The sequence below is a fragment of the Strigops habroptila genome, chromosome 6 (assembly GCF_004027225.2).
Source record: "Strigops habroptila isolate Jane chromosome 6, bStrHab1.2.pri, whole genome shotgun sequence".
Taxonomy (NCBI): Eukaryota; Metazoa; Chordata; class Aves; order Psittaciformes; family Psittacidae; genus Strigops; species Strigops habroptila.
The window spans coordinates 43,709,585-43,734,747 of record NC_044282.2 but is presented as its reverse complement, the minus strand read 5'-3'; the positions used below and the strand labels follow the sequence as shown (position 1 = coordinate 43,734,747).

Below are 25,163 nucleotides of genomic sequence, written 5' to 3'. Positions count from 1 at the left end.
ATCAGCCAGTTAATATGTTTATTGTAGTATGCAATTCTGATGATAGTCTTGTAGGCTCTTTGGCTAAGGGTTAGGAAAAGAGGCTGTTGCATTACAACATTGTTCAGTACAATAATATTCTCTATGGGTACCTGAAAACCACAAGGTTCCGTACAGGCCACTCATGGAAGCTTTGACACACACTGTGCAGCCATCCTTATTAAGGAGCTTATTAGCCTACATCTCGGTATTGCCCGGGCTTTGTGTTTGCAAGCATTAAATGTCTGTCCAGGTTGTAATGTTTTTAAATTCCAAATTTTGCTGTGAGAAAATTTTGTTTTGACACTCAGCATCAAGTAAACTTAAAATGTCACTACAAAGCACACACGTAGTTGGGAAAAGATACTAAAATGTAGCTTAATCAGGTTTGTGTTTTTATTCATTTATGGCAAATTTTAGCCTGTTTGTTTTCTGGGTCTCAGTGTCTGTGCCTCTGAAGAGAGCTTTATGAAGTTCAGCAAATGAAAAGGAAATGTTTGAAACTGGTTTAATGGCAGTCAAGGAAAGAAACATCAGAGCTTAGATTTCTTACCTTTGATATTTATAAATGTCTGCAGCTAGATTAGGTTTAAAGTGGGGCAGACTTTGTGCTAAGATTAGAAGTATGCTGGAATAGAACTATTAAAAACCTCTAGATTTCCCAGACTATTGCAATATCCAGATAAATTACCTATGTGAGCTGAAAGTCATATTTAGGCATTGCTCATTTCTCACAGCCCGGCCAAGTTTTGTGATTCACCCGCAAAACACCGAAGTGCTGGTTGGAGAGAGCGTTACTTTGGAGTGCAGCGCAACTGGGCACCCTCAGCCACGAATTACCTGGACCAAAGGCGACAGAACCCCTTTACCAATTGACCCTCGCATCACCATAACCCCGTCAGGAGGACTTTACATACAAAATGTGAAGCAGGAGGACAGCGGCGAGTATACCTGTTTTGCAACGAACAGCATAGATAATATCCATGCAACTGCATACATCATAGTCCAAGGTGAGTAATTTTAAACTGGGAGTGACATGCTATAAAACATGTTAGGAACAGTATATTACTTTGAATTGTATGGTTTTGTCTGTTTTTCTGTATTGTCAGAACTGAACTAAAACCATGAGAGTTTTTTGTTTTAAGATGGTGTAATCTGTACAAAAGTTGCTATACATTTCACTCAAAGTAAGATATTATATACTAATTATCTGAAAATTAGGTTTCATTGATTATTCTCAGAAGCTAATAATCATTGGTGTTTTGAAATGTTTATTTCTTATTATTTTTTGTTTGCTGGTAGGAATAAACATGCAGTGTCAAATTTATGGGGGATTACATTTTTTCTGTAACAGGCAACAATCCTAGAGATTAGAATTTGTGCCTGGAGTACTAGAAATGGAGTTTTGAGTGCAGATCTGTGCTGCCTCTCTTTTACAGACACTTCAGTGAGTGTGGAAACATTTTTTGCTGTGTTTCGTGGAAATTATCATTCTGCCAACTGAGGTGTTAGCACAGCTTATCTGCAAAACAAAAGTCAAAGTACTCTAACTTACCGTGATTGCAATAATTTTGGTATTGTATGTCAATAATATGAATATAAAATATTCAAGAACAATATATCAAAAGCCTCATATATATATGGAGAATATTTTTCTTTCAAATGTTTTCATGCTGGAACTTGCATTTGCAAAGCATTTTGAGTAAACTTTAAGTTTGTTTCTGTTCTCATGTTAAGATCTCTAGTTGGCAAACACTTTAGGTTGCAAATACTTTGTTAATGAGTTCAATTTTTTAAAGCTATACAGAACAACTTGTCCTTGTGGTTTGTTTATTTATTAACCACCAATTGGATGACTGTGTTTTGAGAGCTGAACAAATTACATCTCGCACTGATAATGCCATGATGTTACTGCAGTAATTGGCCCACACTTCTACTCACTGCTTTCCTTTTGTGTAAAGAAGAAAACAAAGAGCTCAGGATGGTTTTGACTACATTGCATTTTCTTCACAATTTAGCCTAGGGTTGTTTGGGAGAAGGAGAAGGCGGCATTTTTAATCCAACCTGTGTTTGATTCTACGAGTCTTACCATACGTCTTATTTTGGATCTCTAGCAGTAGATCCCAGAGGTCTTCACTGGCACCAGGGGCAGGTTGTGAGATGTTCCTATTGCACTGGTGGCTACCTTAACTCTCTGCCCTATATCGGTCACAATAGAAGAGTCCCATTAGTATCTCTTTTCCTACTGATATGAGCTATTCAAGTCACATAGGAATAATTTCATAATTTCAGAGAGTTATGCTTTTTTTAGTTTGGGTTTGTTTTGTGTTTTGTTTTTTGTTTTTGTTTTTTTCTTTAACCAGTTTATTTTCTCTTCTTTAGCTCTACCTCAGTTTACTGTCACTCCTCAAGACAAAACAGTGATTGAGGGACAGACTGTTGACTTCCCTTGTGAAGCGCAAGGCTATCCCCAGCCTGTTATTGCCTGGACTAAAGGAGGTAAGAATGTTCCACTTTCACTTTTAAACTAATAAAATGGTATTTGTTTAAATCCATGTAATTGGTTAGATGTTTCAGTTTCTGAAGGAAACAGGGCTCATCTCTTTCTGCTTTAGCTGAAAGGAAAAGGGGTCCCACAGAAGCTAGCTGCCCAAGCATTTTTCATTATTCATTAAAGAAAAGTCATTAAAATATATGTCTCCATAATAGATTCCCAATAATGTTTAAGAAATATGAGACAAATCACATGTAGCAGTACTTATTGCAGCTGGTTTACTGCAGAAGAAATAGAGATGACTGTCATTAACTGGAGATCTGAAATTAGGTGGGATGTGCTTTGTTCAGAAGCCAGAACAGCCCAACCTGTAACTGGCCTCAGTATAACTGCATTTCTGTCACTTAATGCGCATTGACAGGAGCACTGGGCTACACTCTGCTGATAGTTTTATCAGGTTGTGGCAGTAAAGGCATTAAGCAAGATCCAGTGGGAAGAAATAATGTAGTGGGTGTTTTACCAGTAAGTAAATAACCCAGTTGAATCAAATGATTTTCTAGCAGGCAAAAAAACTCTTAGGGAATTCTAAATTGTGGTAGATAAAGCAGATTTTTAACAAATATTTGATCATTTTAATGCTGATAGTGTCCCCATTTCTCCCTCTTAAAAAGCTTGCTCCAATCGAATGAAATGTCCAGAAAGGAAGAATAGGGTACAGACACTGATGTGCCTTTTATTTAATTTTTATTATATTCCATTTTTCAGGGCTATATGTATTTTTTTATGGATTCTCTGTATGGCTTAGGCAGATACGATGAATTGTGTCTTACACAAATGTCAATGATATGAAATGAACAGTAATACCTACTGGTGTTCTTATGATGCCTGCTCTTTTGGATACTTAATCATGCTCCTTAAATGAAAATATTTATTTCTACCACAAATGAAACAAAAAAGATCAGGATTATGATTATGTGCATATATATGTTTTGTTTGCTTTGTGTGTTTATCTTCTGAGAAGTAAAGGTTTCAAACTTTTTTTTAAGATATTTGAATTTTTTCCAATGTTCTGTCAAATATAAAATCTTCTGGATTTCCCTTTTTGTAACACAAAGGTACTTTGTTCTGCACTGCTGTTGCTTTGTGTTTCAGGAGGCCAGTTGTCTGTTGACAGAAGACACTTAGTCCTATCCTCTGGAACCCTAAGGATTTCCAGGGTTGCTCTGCATGACCAGGGACAGTATGAATGCCAAGCTGTCAACATTATTGGGTCTCAACGAATTGTCGTATACCTGACTGTACAGCCTAGAGGTATGCTCTCCGTGCACAGCTGCTGCTGGGGAAAATAAAAAAAAGTAATATAAAAAGAAATAAAAAAGTAAAATAATATAGTTAATCTTTGTTTAGAATTAAAAAAGCTTTTGAAACAGGTCTTGAATATTGCATGGGCTTTTCTTCAGGACTTTTACTGCACTTTTACAATGATTCCAAGTTGCTGGTTTTGAATTTTAAGGTGTCTTATTAGTTTTTAGAAATTGAGCATGTGGGACAGTGTGCCCTAATAGACTTTATTCAAAGTCACTTGGAGACCACATAAGCTTACAACCAAACATGGCTTTTTATTGATAAAAGCTTGTTAGAATGAAGCTATATCTTTTGTCGTTTAAAAAACTTGCTGTTCAGGGTACTCCTAACATTTCACATTTCTCATTGTTATTTCTGAGCATATCTATTTTTAGGTTCTGGGTATTTTTTAATAAATAACATGTGTGGGTACTTATCAGTGTTTGTACAGAGTATCATTCCTTTAGAACAGTCTGTCTTCTATAAAAAAGGTTTAACTGGTTTACTCCTTTTTTTAAAGAATGGAGGTTTGCTTTGAGGATGACACTATCCTTATGGTTGGGAAAATATTTTGTTTTGAAAAAAGACTAGTTTCTTGTAAGACTCTGTGCTGTTGAATAAATAGTGTTAGTCTCATATTTTTTTGATGTCCAGAAACAAAACACTATTTTACAACAGCGGAATGACCTTCACAATGAAAAGTCATTCCCTATACTTAAAATCAGAAGATACAAAAAAAACCCCCCAACCCGCTCCGTTTATCTTGTGCTTGTCTTTAAGTAAATTCTAAGTAAGCTACTTCTAGGATTAATTAGAATCATATAAATACTTTTAATTTAGTCAAGTAATTTGGTGTTTAACTAAATTCAGAGGGATTAAACATTTAATCCAAAGCATTTCTTGTTGGTGACCTCATTTAAACATTATTTTAGTAAAAGGGGCTCAAAGGTCTTCCTGAGCTGAGGTTGGTCAGAAGAAAAATCTATTGATTTGTCTTAATTAAGAATAGGAGGAGCCTGATTTGTCAAATTGGTGGCGTTTTTTTGGTTTGGGTTTTTCTTTTTTCCCACCTATATGAAGTTGTTGACTAAAATTCCATAAAACAAAACTCAGTTTTATAAAGTTTTATAGCTTTGCAGCTGTGTTAAACTTCACTAAATTTGAGAAAATTATTTTTGTATCACCCAGTTTGCAAAATCCAGTCACCAAAGAAGAGTAAATACAAGATTGAAGGCTGTATATGCAGCCTGAAATTGGAGCTCTCCATACGTTCACTGCCATGCTATTTTCAACTGTGCAAGAAGAGAAAACTTTTTTTCTTTTGGGCTTCTAACAAAAGGACTGTTCATCTCAGGAATGTCTAATCACTGGACACTGTGGCTAAATCTGTATTAATGAATACAGATTAATGGTCCAGGTCTGTTTGCTGGCATGACATGGCTCACATCCACAGAGCCCAAACTGTCTTACCTCCCAGTGCTGGGTGCCTGCCTCTGAATGCCTTATTTGAAATGGTTTCTGGTTCTTGACAGCCATTTGCATACAAACAATTTAACTCCGGGGCCAGATTTGGTTGGTAGTATGAATGTACGCTGTGTGGCCAAATTTTTTTCTGTAAAAGCACAGCCCTCTCCCACTCCCTGCCAAAATACCGATATGTTACAGCAGAAATACAATTCTTAATATCTTCATGAGAAGCACATACAAGATTAGGATGATATTTGAGTGCTGTATGTCAACACTCAGATTTGAAGGATTAAAAAAGGCATTAATTTTCTTCACACTCGTAACTGTGTCCTTAAAATCAGAAGTGATTTTTTTTGATGTGTTAATGCCTAGGGCGTATTGTCAGGACGATAGGAGCTCTGTGAAGTCTTAGCACCTCAGCAAATTGGGCTGGGGGAATCACAGTTGAATGACTTGAGGAAAGTTTTGCTTTTATCATCTAAGAAACCTCTGTTGTTGATGCTTAAAAAATTAAAACTTTAAAAAGTTACAGAAGTTGATGGGATAGTCATTCTGGTGACTTTGTTCAGATTTAGCTATTCACAGACATTTTTTAGAGCTTTTAAATTGTGGAACTTAAATGGTTTTGGCAAAAAGTGTTTTGGCTGGTTTTGTTTGAAGTTGAGTAGTTAAAAATCACCCTAAAGCAGGCTTCAGGTATAAAGAATTTTATCTGTAAGACAAACTTATAAGCAACTACAAACTTGCAGACAGAATAAGATTATAGACTGAGGAATGTTGGGTAACTGAAAAAAATAAGCACTGCTTACCTCTTTTTAGATCATCTTCTGTACAAGTTGTATTTCATACCTTGTCAATGTATCATTTTTTTTAGTGACTCCTGTATTTGCCAGCATTCCCACTGACATGACAGTGGAGGTTGGCACAAATGTGCAGATCCCATGCAGTGCTCAAGGAGAGCCGGAGCCAGTAATTACATGGAATAAGGTACTAGGCATTTGTTCAGTTGTTGCAGAAAGGCAACGGCCTTTCCATCTTTTCATAACTAGCTGTTTAAAGTGCACACCAGCAAATTATTGCTTGTTCTGGTGTCTGAAAGCATTGCCTGATGTTTGATCAGCAAATCTTCTTTAATACATGTATATAGATACCAAACTTGAATCTTATATATATGTGTGTGTGTGTGTGTGTGTGTGTGTGTGTGTGTCTCTATGGTTACGCAACTCGTTATATGGACAAGCTAAAATTCATAATGTAAGCCTTAAAAGGCCTATGTATTGTAGTGACAGTTCTGTGTGAATATCCTCTTAATACTTTCACTTTTTTAACTATATCATAAAGCAATAAAAATACTGTATTGCAGAGCCCTTTTACACGATTAGGTTGACACTTTAACTAGGACATATTTTAGTAACTCTTTGGTAACCTATCTGTGGCTTTTGATTTCCATTGGTGCAATAATTGTTACATCAAACTATTAGAGCTATTAGCAGAGATAATGGTGAATTAATGGGTTGCTGATATTGATCTTCCTGATTATTTTATCTTCAATTAGTGAATATTCGAAAATGTACTTTACTATACCATAAATAGCTTCTAAATGCAAGTGCATGAAGAATTGATACTTATAAATGTTCTTAAGAGGTGCTATCTTATTTTTGGGTCCTAAATTTTATGTGGTGAGGACCTATAACTGCTAAAATACTTTGATTTACAATAATTAATGCTTTTAAAAGTGAATAAATATAGTGTACAATTTAGAAGTACATGCAACTCCTGTTAACAGTGTGTGAGTTTTTTATGTAAGTTTATCTAAATCTATTTGACTATTATCTTGGCATACAAAAACAGAAATATAAAAAATACCCTGTAAAAAATAAAAGAGAAAAAAATTGCAAAAATTCAGGTTTGAAAACAATGTGTGTTTAGAATAACTAGACATTGTGCTCTGCTGCAGGATGGAGTGCAGGTAACTGAGAGTGGAAAATTTCATGTTAGTCCAGAGGGATTTCTTACCATTCGTGATGTTGGAACAGCTGATGAAGGGCGATATGAATGCGTTGCCCGGAATACCATAGGATTCTCCTCTGTTAGTATGGTGCTTACTGTTAATGGTAAGGTGTATGAATCAGAGGTATGAGTTAGATTATTAGTTTTATTCTGATTGCTTAATTTGTAAGATGCAAAAAAGTCAATAAAATATTGAAGTCTTTCTTTTATTCATATTTCAATTTTTCTCCCATACTACTCTTTTTTTTTTTTTTTTTTTTTTTTTAATTTTTCTTTTACTTTTTTCTTCATTTAATTCAGGAAACTATCTGCACAGATGTGAGATGTGAATATGTCAGCCAAAATGTCTCTTATGAGTTAAGCTTCAAAACAAACAATGCTTTGGGCTCCAGTTAGTCATACTACTTTCCTCTTGAAATATTATTTGGACCTATTAGAATTTGCTAGTCGAATACACACCTATTCTTTAGGGATAACTTGACGAAAGGTTTTGAGTCATCTTTAAAGGGGCACATACAGTACGTGGTTGAAAATTAGGCTGCAACCATTGGGAAAGAATTCAGGAAAGTCATAATGATTGTAAGAAGCTAAAGGAGAAAACAGAAAGAAAAGGAGAATATATCAGCTTATTAAAATAATTTTAAATGATAGTTACTATTCGTTAATATGTAATAATTTGTAATAAAGCAGCCAAAGATGCTGAAGATTGACCCCAATGCTTTTCTGACTTACTGAGTAAAACTGTTGATTTTTCAGGCTCATTTTCATAAGGAAACTCTGTAATTTTTGTTGTTGTTGTTGTTTTTCAGTAGAAAATATGACACATTCAGTCTGAAACTGTAAATGATGTTTCTCTTTAAAACTAGTGAGATATCAGAAACTGTTCCCTGTGATTGCTGTAAAGATGAAGCTCTCAGAGGAGCAAGGACAGATTATAAGTACTGGACACTTGCTATCTGGATAGTATCAATAATGGCATTAGCCAGAAATGCCTAGAAACTTGCATGTCAACGTTTCTTTTAAACAAAGTTAATGTTATGAATGTTCCTAATGCATAAAAATATTTTCCTAAAATTGAGATGGAATAAAGGCAAGTGTATAGAAGCTGGGGGGCAGGTTTTGCTGGACATGTTTGATAATATTTTAAGATGCTTTTTTTAATGTCATTTCCTTCAACTAGATTGGATGGGGCTTTGAGCAACTTGGTCTAGTGAAAGGAGTCCTTGCAGGGGGGTTGGAACTAGGTGATCTTAAGGTCCTTTCCAATCCTTAAAATTCTGTGATTCTATGACCAAGGTTTATGATTTCAACCAGATGTGCCATTACTCAGAATGATAGCTTTGCAAAGTGTATCTAAAATGAACACCGAGATTACATCTACTGTAGGCAGCAGTAGGGAAGTTAACCAGCCCCCAGATTTTACAGTCTGCAATGTTGCAGTGTTGGGATGGTTCATGGCACAAGCCTTGTCTGAAACAACTGAGTAGCAAACCTGTAAATGGTATTTCTCCTTAAAATAAGTAGCTTACCTGATAGTTTCTGTAATGTTGCCTTGAAACAACAAGCAAGGAGGACAGAGGGTAATTAGGGCACATCAGGCGCTACCACTTCAGGCAGTGTGGAAAGTGTCAGCTGGTTTTGGATAGTGGGAGTATGTTGTCAGCAGACCAAGACAGCTGGCCTCAGGGGAGATAAGGGGGCTTCAGCTACAGCTATAGAGTGCCAGGAGCTGTTTCATTTGACGGTATAGGTGGTTAAGTTTGATTACCAAGGTCTAGACTCTGAAACTCATATAGACACATCCTAAGCTGCTGGTTATGAAGGAATGATGAAATATTGCCTAGGGAAAAAAAAAAGGAAGTAATGAAAAGCTTGCAAACAACATTTTTTATGTCAGCTGATTTTATACATCTGCTGATTTTATTCCAGTGTGTTGCTTTGGACTTCTTCCCTACTTTACCCTTCTTCCTGTGTGGCTTCTTCAATCTAAACACACTCTGGAAATTGTTAGCTGTTGCCCCTGGATCTGGTAGTTCTTGGTTTAGACTAAAAGGAAGGTTATTAGCCCTAGATAGGTTGTGCAAACATCCAGCAGCAACTGAGTACTGCATGAAAAAACAGATGAATGGGCCTATGCATTAGTGAATTTCCAGTGTTATGCAGAGTCGTTAAATAGCTTTTAAGCATGTGATTTTAAATGTAGTATTAAAAAGCTAGATAATTTTGAAGTAGAAAACAAAGTAGTGATCAAAATAAATAAAATATTTATAGCCCTTTAAAATTAATGTGTGTTGCTTACTAGACTAAGCTCAGGAGAGGAGCAATGTTAATATACTGTGGCTGTTTAGGAATATATAAAATTCTGTGGTTTTTTTTAAATTTGGGGGTTGTGGGGATTTTTTTTTCTTTTTCCTGTGTGAAGTCTCTTAGAATGTGTGAAATCCCTTTGAATTTATGTGATGCATGTGTTCTAAAAGGCAAACTAAGTCTGTCAGTGTTTTCCGCTTGTAACGCGTTTCTGTAAACCCTTTAAATTCTTACATCAAATTCAGTACTAGTTGAAAGCAATGATTTCAAAGGGAATACTTGCATTGATTTCAGTGGATATAGGTCAGGTTCTTGATATCAGTGCCTGAAAGCTGATAACATACCACACCAGAAAAAAACCCTTAATAATTAATTTTTCTTTGGTAATTTCTACTTTAAAATCTCGGACTAATTAATGGGTAGTTAAACACTGTATGTACTTATCTTCATGTTGTTTTAGAATTATAAGCAAGCTGACTTACAAGCTTACATTAGCCTCTGTTATAAATTTTATGTTAGAAATTTATAAATTTTTATCTACTGTGATATTCTTTAATAGAATTGCAAAATGGATAAGAATTTTATATTTGGATGAGCTAATGCTTAAAGAACAGGAGTTTACTTTGTACAACTGAAATGATGTCGTGCCTAGACTGTTTTGTAGAAGTATCTTTTTGCATGTGTGGCCATTTTTGCAATAACATGTGGATTCCTCTTTCTGTAGTCCCTAATGTCAGCCGAAATGGAGATCCTTTTGTACAAACATCGATTGTGGAAGCAATTGCAACTGTTGACAGAGCAATAAATTCAACGCGTACGCATCTGTTTGACAGGTAACCTCTTCTCTTTTTTTATATTAAGAAGTCAAAATAAATTTTGTATATACTAGAAGGAGTGGAAGATTTATTAAGCAAGAAGCCATTTTATTATTTTAATGGCATTGTTAACATCTGGTTAGTTCTGGGAATACTAACAGTTTAACATGTAAGGGTTCCTATTGTTTAAACACTCCTGTTGAGACTCCTGTTCACTGCAGAGTTTTTCTGCCAAGATAATCTTTATTAAAAGGCTACTAAATGTTTAATTGCTACTAAGTGTTTTATTATTTTATTAAATATGGTTTTTTTGTTTGCATTCCATTTTGAGATGACTAATCAAGGTATGTACTAATCCTGTTGCTGAACATTTACACGATTTATCTAGCATTGTTATTTTGTAACTCCTGTGTACACTTACCATTTTTTTAAAATTATCCATCAGTCGTCCTCGTTCTCCAAATGATTTGCTAGCCTTATTTCGGTACCCAAGGGATCCGTACACTGTTGAGCAAGCAAGAGCTGGGGAAATATTTGAAAGGACGTTACAGCTTATTCAAGATCATGTACAAGATGGTCTAATGGTTGACCTGAATGGAACAAGTCAGTACTCTCTTGTTATTTTTCTGTGTTGAAGTGTATTTTTCTGTGTTGAAGCCTTCTTAAGTCATTACACTGTTTTCCAAGTCTGGGTCCCAATTGCAGAACCATAACATTGAAATCAGTGGTGTATTTGAATTTGCAAAACTTTACCAAATATATGTGTTTGCCCAATTCAGTCCTTGGTTTGCAAATTAGTGCATTATGGTGTAACTCAGTTTGTTTGAGCACTCTGAGTAGTGTTTTTTTTTTTTTTTATTTTTCCTCACATTGACATATTAGGGAAAAATTCATGTTCAGGTTCCTCTACTGGTCAAATTTAGTATAATGGAAGTGCATAATGTGTCCCGTTTGTTCATTCCCTGTCTGTTAATTCATTAGGACCATTGTTTCATAGCAGAACAGACTTTTCTGTTATTAAAAATAATCAGTATTTTCTTCCTGTTTCTTTAAGTAAAACCATTTTGTGGCGGTGTGCCTTGGGAAGGAGAAAAGATGATATAACAAGAAGGATTTGTATGCTTTACAAACCAAGGTTTCTGCATGTACCACAATAGTATTAAAAATATCATTTGCCACCCATTTTTTAAGTTCGTGTCAAACTAAGCTAATTAATTGTTTCCTTTATCAAAGAATTACCTGGTGTAATGGGAAATACAGTTTTTTGCTGCTTTTTGTAAATAGCAAAAAAATGTTAGGTTTAATACTTTTACTTTTTAGTAGAAAAGTCCAAGTTCAAATTCATGGAAGTCCAGCTGGAGCATGTACAACTAATGTGTGTAGATATGTGTGTGGTTAGGCTTGAGACACAAGGCTGAAGCATTTGGAAATAATGATAGAGTTTTAGGAGAGCTTTTGAGACTTGAGACATAGCCAAAAGCTACACTGAAAATCTGGAGGAAATATTTTTACTTATTATATTCTTTTTGATGTTTATAATTGAGTATTTATTGCAACTTCCAAAAACTTTAACTCTCACTGTGAACTAGGCAAGTATTTATAAGACCAAAGACTGCAAGCTTTGTAGAGTACTGTAGCATTTGCTAGTAAAAGAAGCTTGTTACTCATTTTTAGAGCTGAGTAAATAATTTGTGATTAATAGTTTACCACAAAATCTTGTTCAAAATTCTTTGAAGACTTGCATTTTATAAAGGCAACCTTATTTAATTTGGTTCACTGATTAGATGAATATGTAAGCATATTGGATATAATACTAGGAATATATGAAATCTGGTGTGTGAGAATTGCTTGACTACTTTTCAATAGTATTTATAATAGTGAAATTCAATCACCTAAAGTTTACCAAGCATTGGCATTAAGGCATAAAAATACAAATTAATGAACACAAAATCAGGCAACTTTCTGTGATACTGGAAATTCTGTTCACAACCAGAGCTTCCTTCTCAGCCTTACAAAATTCGTAAAAAACCTGTCTTTTAGGGGAAACTTCAATAGTGAAATAGATCTGTTTTCATTTAAATAGCCTTAACTCAGATTTTAATACTTATATTTGTCCTTATTTGGTTTTATTTCAAATAATCAAATTTCAATTAAAGGTGTTAGTTAGCACTTCTGCACTGGGAACAATTGAGAAACTTGACAATTTCCCATTCAGAGACCTTTTTAAATGTAAAATCTTGGAATATCCCAAGGAAAGACCTTGAAGCCAAATTTTCCTCTGCAGAGCCAGACTCTGTAACAAGGGGAATGGCCACAAATTGCTGCTTGGGAGGTTCAGATTGAATGTTAGGAAACAGTTTCTCACCAGCAGGCCAGTGCAGCACTGGAACAACTTATTCAAAAAGGCTGAGGATTCTCAGTCCTTAAAGGTTTTAAAGCCTGCTGGACAGGGGTACAGCTGAGCTGATCCAGTGCTGGAGACAGCTTTGCTTTAGGCTGGAGCTTGATCTGGGTAAGAGGTCCCTTCTAATCAATATTTCTATGACTCTACGAAACAACTTCCTTGCAGTTTGAAAAAAATATAGCTAGTATTATGTGAATTTAGCTAGCTAGCTTCTAAGCACTAGAAATGCTCATCACCCAGCCTTTTGGAAAGCAGAGCCAGAGTTTGTGCCTGCAGCGCAAGGAGTAATTAAGGGTCTGAGGCTGTCATTTATGGTAGCCTCCACTCTGCTCAGAAAGCCATCCAATGTAATCCATAGATTATGGATCCCACCTGAACTTCTAAACAGAGAAGCTGAATATTTTGTTTTAAATTGGTAGTGAATGAAGGCCATTCCACCCAAAACATTCATGCTTGAGTTTTGCTAACAACTTGATTTCAGAAATGCGGGTGGCAACCAGGGACAACCACGAATATTTATGTAAAGACTACATGAATAATGATCATAAGGAAAGAACACCATGATGAATGAACATGATTTTAAAAGGATTGTTATTATAAAGAAGATGTGTTTTCTGAGTGTAGTTTCAGAATTAAACTGCCCTAGCAGCCAGCAAATTATAATATGTAATCGGTAATATCTTTAAAGAGTGTATTTTGCTGCATTACTCAGTGGCACTTACTGGGTTTGATCTGTGGTTTGTTTTTCTTTTTCCTGGTCTGTAGCATTCCATAAAATAATTTATGTATGTCTACAAGAACAGGTTAGTTTTGTCTAATGCAAGCACTAGGTTCTCTAATATCTTTGCTTTGACTTGTAAACCATGCAGACTACATGTAGCCTGAGGGTGAGAAAACAGATCCCCTGACTGAGCACAGGTCCTGTCCCAGCTAAGCAGCTCTGAGCAATCCAGTCCCTTTGAAGGGAAAGACAAAGAGGTGCTGTAGGTGGTTTGTTTGAAATTGCCCTGCATTGTAGAAATTGGCAGAGAGCCAGTGTGTCTAGCACACATTTTTATTGCTGAATGTAGATGAAGGTCAGAGTCTTTGCAGGCACGCTGGGACTGCGCTCTGGACTGAAAGGAACATTTCCCAACTGTGTGCAATTAGCCTGCACCAACTTCTTGCAAAAACTGCATTCAGTTCATATTCTTGAGTTATTAGATCATAGTGGGAACACAGGACCACTGTATGCTCACACATTTCCTTTTTATCTTCTGCCTTTATTCTACTTGTTCGATTTTATTCTTGACTGCAAGCCTTCCAGATCAAGAACCATTGTGTATGATGGCTCCTAGTTAGCTAAAGGTACAACTGCATTGCCAAATATTCCAATTCTGGCCTCTCTCCTGGATCCCGGAACCTCAGTCATCCACACTGTATATCCATTAATCACTCAAGATGTGTCTATGCCTTGGGTCAGCAGGGCCCATTTGAAGTGAATCTCCCAGTTGCCCCCACTTACTGTGCTTTGGTGTGAATTGTGGTATGATCTTGAACAGTGTAGATTCTTCTTAAATTAAGCGAAAATGTGGTCCAGGGCAACATTCAGTCCAGGAGTACAAACTAAAGCTTTTCTGAAGGAAGCCTGCTACTATTGCACAATGGATACAGTAGGGATGTCTTTCACAGCATCAAAAATTTCAATCTACAGACACATTTCTGTTGGTCTGAACAAGTTGATAATGTAGATATAGCTGAAATTAATAACTTTTTTTTTTCCCCCCTGAAATGAAGCCCAAGTATTTCTAGGAAAAAAATCACTTTTAGAGTGTCTCCTAATAGGCAGCATGGACAAGGCGCAGCCTGGCTGTTCTGCTATATGCAGTCACCCAATATGGTACTAGGAAGCCTTATGGTCTTCAATCCTTCCACATGCTGTCATACCACAGCAGAGATCATGCAACACATAGCCTTAGTTAGAAGTTATAAAAACATAATTGTAACGAATTACAGTATATATTTGGTATATATTTTTTTTCTATGAACTGAGAAAAAATGCAGGAAAGCAATAAGTATTGTAGTCCCAGAGATGAATGATGTGGTTTGCAGAGGAAACCTGTAGCAAGTATTACATGAGCACCATTTCTCTTTAGAAACTAGTCCTGGATAATGTGAATATGAGTTACACCACACCACTTGTCCTGGAGATTGCCTAGTTACATTGGCTGTGGTTATTTTCTTTTGTGGGTTTTTCTTTATTTTTTTTTTTTAGTTATTATTATTTTTTCCTTAAAATTCTGCAACTTTCACTGTAATAAAAAAACGAATAATAATATTCAGTGAATTATCAAGTCTCAAATGATAAAGTCGAAATTCCTGTAAATGTTACTGACAGTTTTTAAAATGGTTTTACTAACATGGGGAAAATTTCCTATTTGCCTTAATAAGAGGCTTTTATTTCTGAAAAGATCTCTGTTTCTTAAGTGACAGAGAAGTAATGAGCTCTTTTTGTGAACATTTTGTAAAAATTGTAGTTGAATTGGATTTTTACGAAGTTCCCTCCTGACCTAATAGTGGTTGGTGCTCAAATGACCTAATGCTCTAGTACACGTGTGTGGTTATTATTGTTCTTTTTAAACAATAGGAATATTAAATCTGGTGGGAAATGCAAAATAATAAAATAACATTTCAAATAAATTTGTGATCTGTGGCGACTCTGAGTCTATAAAGTCTTTGACTTTCTCTCTGTCTCTCTTCTGGTTTCAGGTTATCACTATAATGATCTTGTATCCCCACAGTACTTGAATCTGATAGCTAATCTCTCAGGCTGTACAGCCCATCGACGAGTGAACAACTGCTCAGATATGTGCTTCCACCAGAAGTACAGGACACATGATGGAACATGCAACAACCTTCAGCATCCCATGTGGGGCGCTTCTCTGACAGCCTTTGAACGTCTGTTAAAGTCAGTCTATGAAAACGGATTTAATTTGCCTCGGGGAATTGAACCCAAGAGGCTCTCTAATGGCTACCCGCTCCCAATGCCTCGCTTGGTTTCAACTACTCTGATCGGAACGGAAACAATAACTCCTGATGACCAGTACACTCACATGCTCATGCAGTGGGGTCAGTTTCTTGACCATGATCTTGACCTCACCGTGGCTGCCCTAAGTGAGGCCAGGTTTTCAGATGGTCAGCATTGCAGTTCAGTTTGTACAAATGATCCTCCATGCTTTTCAATCATGATACCACCAAATGATCCCAGAGTTCGAAATGGTGCACGCTGCATGTTTTTTGTACGCTCCAGTCCAGTTTGTGGAAGTGGCATGACATCTCTCCTGATGAATTCTGTGTACCCACGAGAACAGATCAACCAGCTGACTTCGTACATCGATGCGTCCAATGTGTATGGCAGTTCGGACCATGAAGCACTAGAAATCAGAGACTTTGCGAGTCAAAGGGGTCTTCTGAGACAGGGCATTGTACAGAGGTCTGGAAAGTCCCTTCTTCCATTTGCTACTGGCCCACCGACTGAATGTATGAGAGATGAAAATGAGAGCCCAATTCCCTGCTTTTTAGCTGGTGATCAGCGTTCTAACGAACAGCTGGGTCTTACCAGCATCCACACATTGTGGTTTAGAGAACACAACAGAATTGCCACAGAGCTACTGAAACTCAATCCACACTGGGATGGTGACACAATATATCATGAAACACGCAAAATTGTTGGTGCAGAAATGCAACACATAACGTTTAGCCACTGGCTACCTAAGATCTTTGGAGAGGTAGGCATGAAGATGCTTGGCGAATATAAGGGTTATGATCCCAGTGTTAATTCTGGCATAACTAATGAGTTTGCAACTGCCGCTTTTAGGTTTGGTCACACACTCATTAATCCTTTTCTGTATCGACTGGATGAAAACTTTGAACCTATTCCACAAGGCCATCTACCTCTTCATAAGGCATTCTTCTCTCCATTTCGGATTGTAAATGAAGGAGGCATTGATCCACTTCTAAGGGGATTGTTTGGTGTTGCTGGTAAGATGCGTGTCCCATCACAATTACTCAATACAGAATTAACAGAAAGACTCTTCTCCATGGCACGTACTGTGGCTTTAGATCTGGCAGCTATGAATATTCAGAGAGGCAGAGATCATGGAATTCCTCCCTACCATGATTTTAGAGTTTACTGTAATCTTTCTTCAGCTCAGACTTTTGAAGATCTGAAAAATGAAATTAAGAATCCTGAAATCAGGGAGAAACTTAGCAGGTGAGCCTGAGGTGAAGAAAATTATCTAAATGTGCATGCAAAAATAGTAGCTAAATGTCTTATCTAAAGGAAAATATTTATCAAGAAAGGGATAAAGGGATTTTTTAAGACACTTCCGTCCATACCAGAAGAAAATATTTATCAAGAAAGGGATAAAGGGATTTTTTAAGAAACTTCCATCCATACCAGAAAATAGATGTGGAAAATTCCCACATGCAGATCATTTCTTCACTTCTACATCTCTGTGAACAATGAGAAATTAATATGCACTATATGTGTTCAGGAAATTATTAATTTAAAATGTCTGTTTTTATAGATGCTGTTAAATATGAATGTTATTTCAATGTTAGATCATATTAATGCCAGTCTCATGCCAGTATTTACATGTTTTGTTCCAGCCATTCTGTACACTAAACCAAATGGGAGTATTGTTAACGGTACTTTCATGTGGACATCCTTCACTACCAGTAACCTGTTGTTCAAGTTTTAGTGTTTGAAAATAAGTCTTTGGCTACCTGCCATCCTTATCTTATCTACACAAAATCAAAGACAGAGAATTAATCTCAGCTACAGTAGAATAAAAAGTCAACAGAGAGGCAGGAAAGAGAAGCTATTGAAAAAGAAACAGTTCCAAGAAATCAAAAGAAAGCTACTAGGAGAAAGGAAATTGTGGGGTGGGCTTGTAGACACCTGTGATATTACTCATTATCCAACCTACATTGCTGGATTTCTTATGTATACACCCATAGGTTGTTCACAAAAGATGTAGTATTATCACTGTCATTTTTACTGTGTGTTGTTCATATCTCTTGCCCTTAGTTTTACCATATACTGGTTATTTTGTAAAATATTTAATACTAAATATTTATGGTTTTCTGTTTATAGGTTGTATGGTTCCCCACTGAACGTAGACCTATTTCCAGCTCTAATGGTAGAAGACTTAATTCCAGGGAGCCGACTAGGGCCAACTTTGATGTGTCTGTTAAGTACGCAGTTTAGGCGTATTCGAAATGGAGACAGGTAAATTGAAATACCATGGAAATCAACATTGATTTGAAATTAAGGATGCTGAATAACAGTTGCAATGTCTTGTTTCCAAATCAAACTGCATTTTATTTTCATTTATGTATATATAAATCTCATTTTAATATATAATTGAAAGATCAAGAATACAGGTTTAAAACATTGTCAGATTAATCTGTTTTAAAAATCTGTTATTTTTATGGTGAATATGTCATACTGATCTGCAAAAAACACCACATCCAACACATGCAGAGTTTCCTTTCACCAGTTATTCAAGTCATTTATCTTCCTGAAAAGTGGATTTTTCTCATATCCTTTCATTGGTATTTACTTTATTGGAAAAGGAATTATGCTGGTTGAGACACTTTCACTATTTGTGTTACTTGAGAAAAGTGTCTATCACTATGTAAAACTGAAATACATATGTTTCATATGTATCAAAAGAGTATAAGTATGTGCACCAAAGGAGTTTCAAAAGCAAGAGGTTATCCCAAAGAATATGATTTGATAGTTGTTCTTAAATTACATTACCTGCACATTATGAGGAATTTCTTATTTATTGTTTCTACAGTACCTGAAATAAGACAATAGTCATTGTATTGTTACAGCAGCCAGATTTCCTTTGCATATTTTCAGCACACTCATCTGGAATCTGAAAATCAACATTTCCCTCATTTTAACATAATTTGTGACCTCGAATCTTGGTTTTTTGCATGGCATGAGAATAGAAAGAGTTATGCTGATTAGTCCCGTCCTAGTGAAAGGGAAACAGGAAGAATTAGGAAGTTGGATTCGATTCACTTTATCTAATGTTATTTACTTTATGTAAGTTATAAAATTGCTACTTAAAATAGTATAAAGGCTTTTTTATTTCTCTAGTCAATAACACACGCCTCTTTCGTATGCTTTTTTAAAAAAATCAGCTTTCTTTCTTACATAAAATCTGTTTAAAAATTAAGCTGTGAAACATAAAACTCTCATGCCTGGAGGCAGAGGAACTAAATGGAGAAATATATGCAGTATGAGCTCCACATTGCTGGAGACAAGTACCTCCTATTTGTGTGACAATGGGGTAATGATACTAGTTTGGGTTTTTTTATTTCCTTGTCTGAAACGGTATCTACAAACTGTAGGGAAAAATTGAATATTGAGGAAATGGGATTCTGCTATCTGAAGAATACAAATGTTTTGAAGCAACATGCCAGTGAATAGTAAAATATTATTAGACATAATGAAAGCAACTTGCACTTCTTTGAAAAGCCTTTATAGTAGGCAAAGGATCAAAGCTGCCAGATTTGTTTTCAAAACGAATGTGCCTGTGAAGGGAAAAGGAGTGATATTTGAAGGGACCCTAACTTCATGTCAAGCTGGAAATTTCAGAATCTGTTTTCTGATCCTAGTACATGGAAATTCATTGGGCGTTGTCCAATGCCTTATGAAAACAATATAAAAAGTAGGTAAAAAATATTGATCATTCTTCTAAGTTTAGTATGAAATTGTTATGAATTTTTTATAAAGTTTAAAGAGCCTCCTACTTATTCTTGATTGAAATAGGTCCGAAAAGTGTCAATATGGAATTATAACTACAATTTTGTGAGATTTAAGCAGTATCACAGTGAGCAATTCTTATATGTTAAAAAACGTAAAATATTTTCAAATCCTGGACAGTAACTTAAACCATTTTATTTTCCAAGGGCTGGCTTCTTTTTCATAGTAATGTATTGTTCATATTTTCTATTGGTAACAAGCTTTTAGCCTCTTATGTATGAAAAATAAATTACTCAAAACCACAGTGTTTCCTCCTTGGATGTAATGATTTAACTGAGCAAATATTAATAAGTCCCTGAATTAGTATAGTCATTAAAATAGTTTTACAGAAAAAAATTTCCATGGTAAATTAAACAATCTCACTTATCTTGATAATAAATTAAGTATAGATTAACCATTCCTCTAATCTCAGCAATTCTATCAATTTTTTTTCATATCCATAAGAAAGTTACCTGGAGAAAGAAATCTATGGTAATTTAAGCCTTTACCTTAAAAGAATCCTACACTTGGTAGTCTAGCGCCATCCTAGATATCCAAAGATACCCAAAACATCGAAATGGGACTAGAAGAGAAGTCAAAGGATTTGTTGAGGACTTCAGCCCTTTCAGAGTGTCAGCATGACACTAACTAGCTCTGAAATGACACCAAGCACTTACATTGTGGCATCTGGATCACTCCCTCAAATACAATGTAAAGATGAGAACAGGATTTATGGAATACTTAATATTGCAATATCTCTGGCAAACTGTGTTTTGTTTTTTCACTAGCAAACTTGTCTTTTCTGTGAGATTACAGGTTATGGTATGAGAACCCGGGTGTGTTTACGCCTGCTCAGCTCACTCAGGTCAAGCAGACATCTCTTGCCAGAGTTTTGTGTGACAATGGAGACAACATAACCAGGGTACAACATGATGTCTTTAAGGTGGCTGAATTCCCACATGGATATAGTAGCTGTGAAGATATTCCTAAACTGGACCTCAGGATGTGGCAAGATTGCTGTGAAGGTCTGTATACAGGTGGATTTGGGTGTATTAATGTGTGCATTGTTTAGCATCTGTTCATTTTATTTTAAGAAGATATTCGACTTGTTCAGTTTTTGTTAAGAGGTTGCAAACTCAAATCTGGAGCCCAACCTTTGTTAAGAAAACAGTCATTCCACATATTAAATAGACACATTCTAAATGTAACAGAGATTTGAGCATTGCATCGCGTGGATAACTGTTTTCCTATTTTCTTCCTTCTGTGGATAGGTATTCTTGTTCATTGGCATCACCTTCAAAAGTTAGGACAGTGAGGTGATGTGTTTTTCTTCAGAAATAAACTTTTTACCTCCAGAAAGAGGGTTTACTTAACTGCATGATGCATAGGACACCAATCCTGGAATCTCATGTTCCTTGGTAGTCTGTAGGCTTTTATCTCACATACAGATTTTCTGCAGGGCCTCTCTTTAAGCATGATCACATCAGACTTCACTGCATCTGTAACATAGTTAAAGATCCCTTCTCTAGGAGAATCTTCTAGATCACACAGATTTGCAGAATGATTTGCAGCATCAACAACAAAATGCTTCAGAGGACAATGACCTTTCTCTATTGAGATCTCCTTACAGTATTGTTATCATTCTTTTGACAAAACTCAAATGAAAAAGTATATTTAGGAATTTTGGGAACTTCTCTGTGGAACTCTGATTATCTAACTGGGAAAAACTTGCTTTTATTAGAGAAGGTAATGGTACTGTTGGTTTGACAATTATTACAGTCTTCTAATTTACCTAGTAAAAACCTAGATTTCCATACCAGTGTCTTGTGGATTTGCTGAAGAAGGGTGTCCAGATTTGAGTTTTTAATCTTTTCTACTGCTGATTCTTTTAAGTTCACTACTGCTGAGTAGGCTATTCAGTATTCTGTCAAAAGATATGCATGGTTAAAGAACCAGTAGATTGTATTTCTGAGAGGTCACACTCTTCCAGTAGTATCGTTTTAACTCTTTCGGTAAGATATAATTGTGCCCGATGACAAAAGTCTCCTTTAGGGATATAGCTTAGAATTTAAGGTAGTAGGTAAACTGATGGAGATTGTCCTTTCAACCAGGTACAGATACAGTAAATACTGAGGAAGGACTCCAACTAGCATGACTTTACCATGAGAAGAAACATAGGTATCATTAAGAAAGAAAAAAGTAGATAGAGATTTACTGTTCAAAGATACTGCACAATTTCACTTTTAAACTAACTACTGTATTGTCTTGTCCAGTAAGCAACTCTTCAAATAATATATCACTCTCTAACAACATTCTTCCTTGGGAGACTTGGTGCAAAATATCAGTTACCTGTGTGAGACTAGGAGAAATAAATGAAATCTTGTACAGTTTCCCTCTGGTATAATTTTATTCAGGTCTTGCTCTAACTTTTACCTTTTTTTTTTAGGTTATTCAGATTTTTTTAAACAGTATTTACCACGTTTGGCATTCCAAATGAATGGTAATAGCTTATAAAACTCTAGATATGGTTGATGTGTTGCAATTTTAATGCAGAGTCTTCCAGAATCTCATCAAAATAACACTGACATATGCCAGAAGCACTGAGAGAAAATAAATTCTTGCTCTTCAAATGCTTTACTGTAAACAAATAAGTCTTACTCTTTCAGATCAGGATAAGTTCACTTTAGTATGGTTTGTGAAGCTTGACAGACAGTTTCACAAATACACTAATTATATCGATTTGAAAAATTGTAAAGCTTTTCTGAGAAATTATATGTTGATTCTTTAAATATTATGTTATCACTAAGCCTTCTAGAGTAGATGTTATCTTTGGAAAGTCTTTAGAGTATTCAGCCATTCAACAACCTAGATTGTATTTTCGTTCAAGAATATTACTGCCAGAGAGTGCTACTGGATGCAGTACAGTTAGACAACTGAAAAGCAAAAGAAAGGGTAAATAACTAGTGTTCTTTAAAAGAAAAAAGCCCATCTGTATTCCCTTCTTCTGATCTCCATTGTAGTCTGTGAAGAGGTTAGTGAATTAAAAATGAAGTATGCGTGGCTTGCATTGCTTTCTTGTGTGGGTGAATGGCCGTGATGTTTTCTGTGGAAATACAGGCTTAATCAATTAATTAAAAAAAATTTCATTTTGTGACACTGGGGACTCATCACTACCCTGAGGTAGGGGCATATACAGCATACAATCAGGAACAGCATTTACTTGAAGTTAAATACATACTGGGGGTTTTCTTCTTTGAATTTATTATTGTGTAATATTGAAAGGAAGAAAAGTTAAACCATTCTCCACATTTAAAATACTTCTGATTATAATTAAAATTATCCTAAGTTAAAATTTAGAATACAGAATACTGTTCATTGCACTTTGTATATGTTTAGTAAGCAACCCGTATGTTCAGCTGTTTTTAGCTTTGCTAAAAAACACATCTGTTTTTGTTATCCTTCCTGTTTTGTTCAATTCAAAATACTTTTCCCTATGCAGAACAGAAAAACTTCTTAGTTGCATAAATCTACTTCTTAGATTTCTTGAGTAAAGCTAGTATTTATTTCTTATAAAGTAGAGCATTATTCCTTTTATAATAACACTACCAGATTACCTTCAGATTTCAGTTAAAGAATCATACAACAGAATTACTAGTTTATGGTGGGAAAAAGGGGGTCCACTGAGCTACACAATTTTTTCTTCTCGTTTCCATCACTTTTTACCTTTCTTTGTCTTGTCAGAGATGGTGGAGGAATTATGCAGATTTACAGCAGCTCTTCATTTGAGCAAAGAGCATCCAAGCTTCGGATTTGCCAAGCAAGAAACTTTTGACAATTTATTTTTTTCAGGCTTTCCAGTGGAGAGGAAAAAAAAAAACCAAAACTTTTTTGGTTTTGGGGAGTTTGTTTGTTTGTTTATTAGCTTTTTTTAAAGTACGGAGTGTATGTGTCTGTGATTACTGTTACTGACTTTGTATCATCTCAGTTCTGATTTCTTTTATCAAAGAAATGATAAATATCTTTTCCCTCATACATAAACATACTGTTATGGTTATACCAAATATTTTTTTGAGATTAATTATGTAAAAAAGTCTAGAAATTAGGTGCACAGACATATTGACTGAAATGTAAACACATTTTTACTCCAAATATGTAAGTTTGAAATATTTTCCATTGTGAATCTTTTTTTTTTTTTTTTTTTTTTTAATTTAAATGAAAAATTTCTTTAGCCTTTTGTTTTATGTCAAACAATGAACTAGGAGGAAGTAATTCAGACAAGATGCAAGTCATCCTCACAAACATAAACTGATTTAGGAAGATGATTTTTCTTAATTAGTTCTCAGTTAGCAACCAACTTATGTCCTGTCTCATTTCATGTACAACTCAGGAAAACACCATTATACGAATTATGATTAAAAGTGTTTAAATTCCACTGAATTTCATTAGGAGAGTTAGGACACATTCTCAAAGTGCATTTAGACCTGGCCTTCCAGTAGGATAGAGCTATATTTATGAACTCTTGCGTTTTTAGACCAGACCAACAATTACGCCATCTATTGTTTCTGTATTTGACCACATGAATCCATTTGATTTAAGCGTTGCTTCTAGAAAGCCATCAACTATTTGTTCTAACGATTGTGGTTTATTCTAAATTAGAAATTGTCTGGCTTCTACTTCTAGTATTGTATCTTACTACATATTTGTCATTATGCCCTTTTATCTTCACTGAATATACTAAACAACATTGAGCTGAGCACTAAATGCTGTAGGAGACTAACATTTTCAAATGTTAATGGCAGTCTCAGTGTGAGACTGCAAGATCTTTTGTGACAATGGAAATTTTTTACCAAAACCTCTTCAAAGTACCAAAATGCTGCAATTTATTCCTGAATATGTTTTCTCTTTACACACATCTTGTGGTTTGCTTCTGTCATATCGTATTTATTTTTTGCTTTCTACATTCAAATGTATATTTTTACATTTAAATTTATATTTAAAGACAGTGTCTATTAGCTTAATAACGATTCAGACTATGCCTGACTACTAAAATAATGTTCCATGCTCTGTAATTTTAAGTATTACATCCTTTTTTTTCTTGCACGTTTGATACAGTCCAGCATTTCTGTATGATTACAAATTTTATTGAGAGAAACAGTATTTTTATTTATATTTCTTCCAAACGAAGACTGTTTTATCTTTTTCAGGTATCCATGATCAGTAAAATGCAGTTCTAATTCATAAACTGAAAATAAGGAGACTTAATATATGTCATTACTTTGTCATTGCTACCAGAGTTCTCATGTTAGTAGTTGCCATGCCTAGTGAAAAGTGACAGAAGCAATAGGCTGTCATTCACTGTATTTAAACCCAAACTCCTGAATGAGTCCCTAGAATTAAGATCCCAGCCTGTTACAAGTCCCACCGCAGGACAATTCAGCTGCAATCTCTTCCTGTGTTGATGTCCATTGACTGTGAAGGAAACATGAGTAGGAAAGTGTCCTA

General features: G+C 35.4%; 1 protein-coding gene across 5 annotated transcripts in view; it reads left to right on the top strand.

Annotated features, from left to right (window-relative positions):
• The window catches only part of PXDN (peroxidasin), a 152,286-nt gene that overhangs the window by 50,143 nt on the left and 76,980 nt on the right, over positions 1 to 25,163 (top strand). For all 5 annotated transcript variants that reach the window (XM_030489709.1, XM_030489710.1, XM_030489706.1 and 2 more), the window contains 10 exons: positions 756 to 1,028; positions 2,401 to 2,517; positions 3,665 to 3,823; positions 6,198 to 6,310; positions 7,281 to 7,437; positions 10,365 to 10,473; positions 10,901 to 11,058; positions 15,608 to 17,111; positions 17,997 to 18,131; positions 20,478 to 20,686. In XM_030489709.1, coding sequence (XP_030345569.1) covers positions 756 to 1,028; positions 2,401 to 2,517; positions 3,665 to 3,823; positions 6,198 to 6,310; positions 7,281 to 7,437; positions 10,365 to 10,473; positions 10,901 to 11,058; positions 15,608 to 17,111; positions 17,997 to 18,131; positions 20,478 to 20,686 — 2,934 coding nt within the window. The remainder of the gene's footprint in view (positions 1 to 755; positions 1,029 to 2,400; positions 2,518 to 3,664; positions 3,824 to 6,197; positions 6,311 to 7,280; positions 7,438 to 10,364; positions 10,474 to 10,900; positions 11,059 to 15,607; positions 17,112 to 17,996; positions 18,132 to 20,477; positions 20,687 to 25,163) is intronic.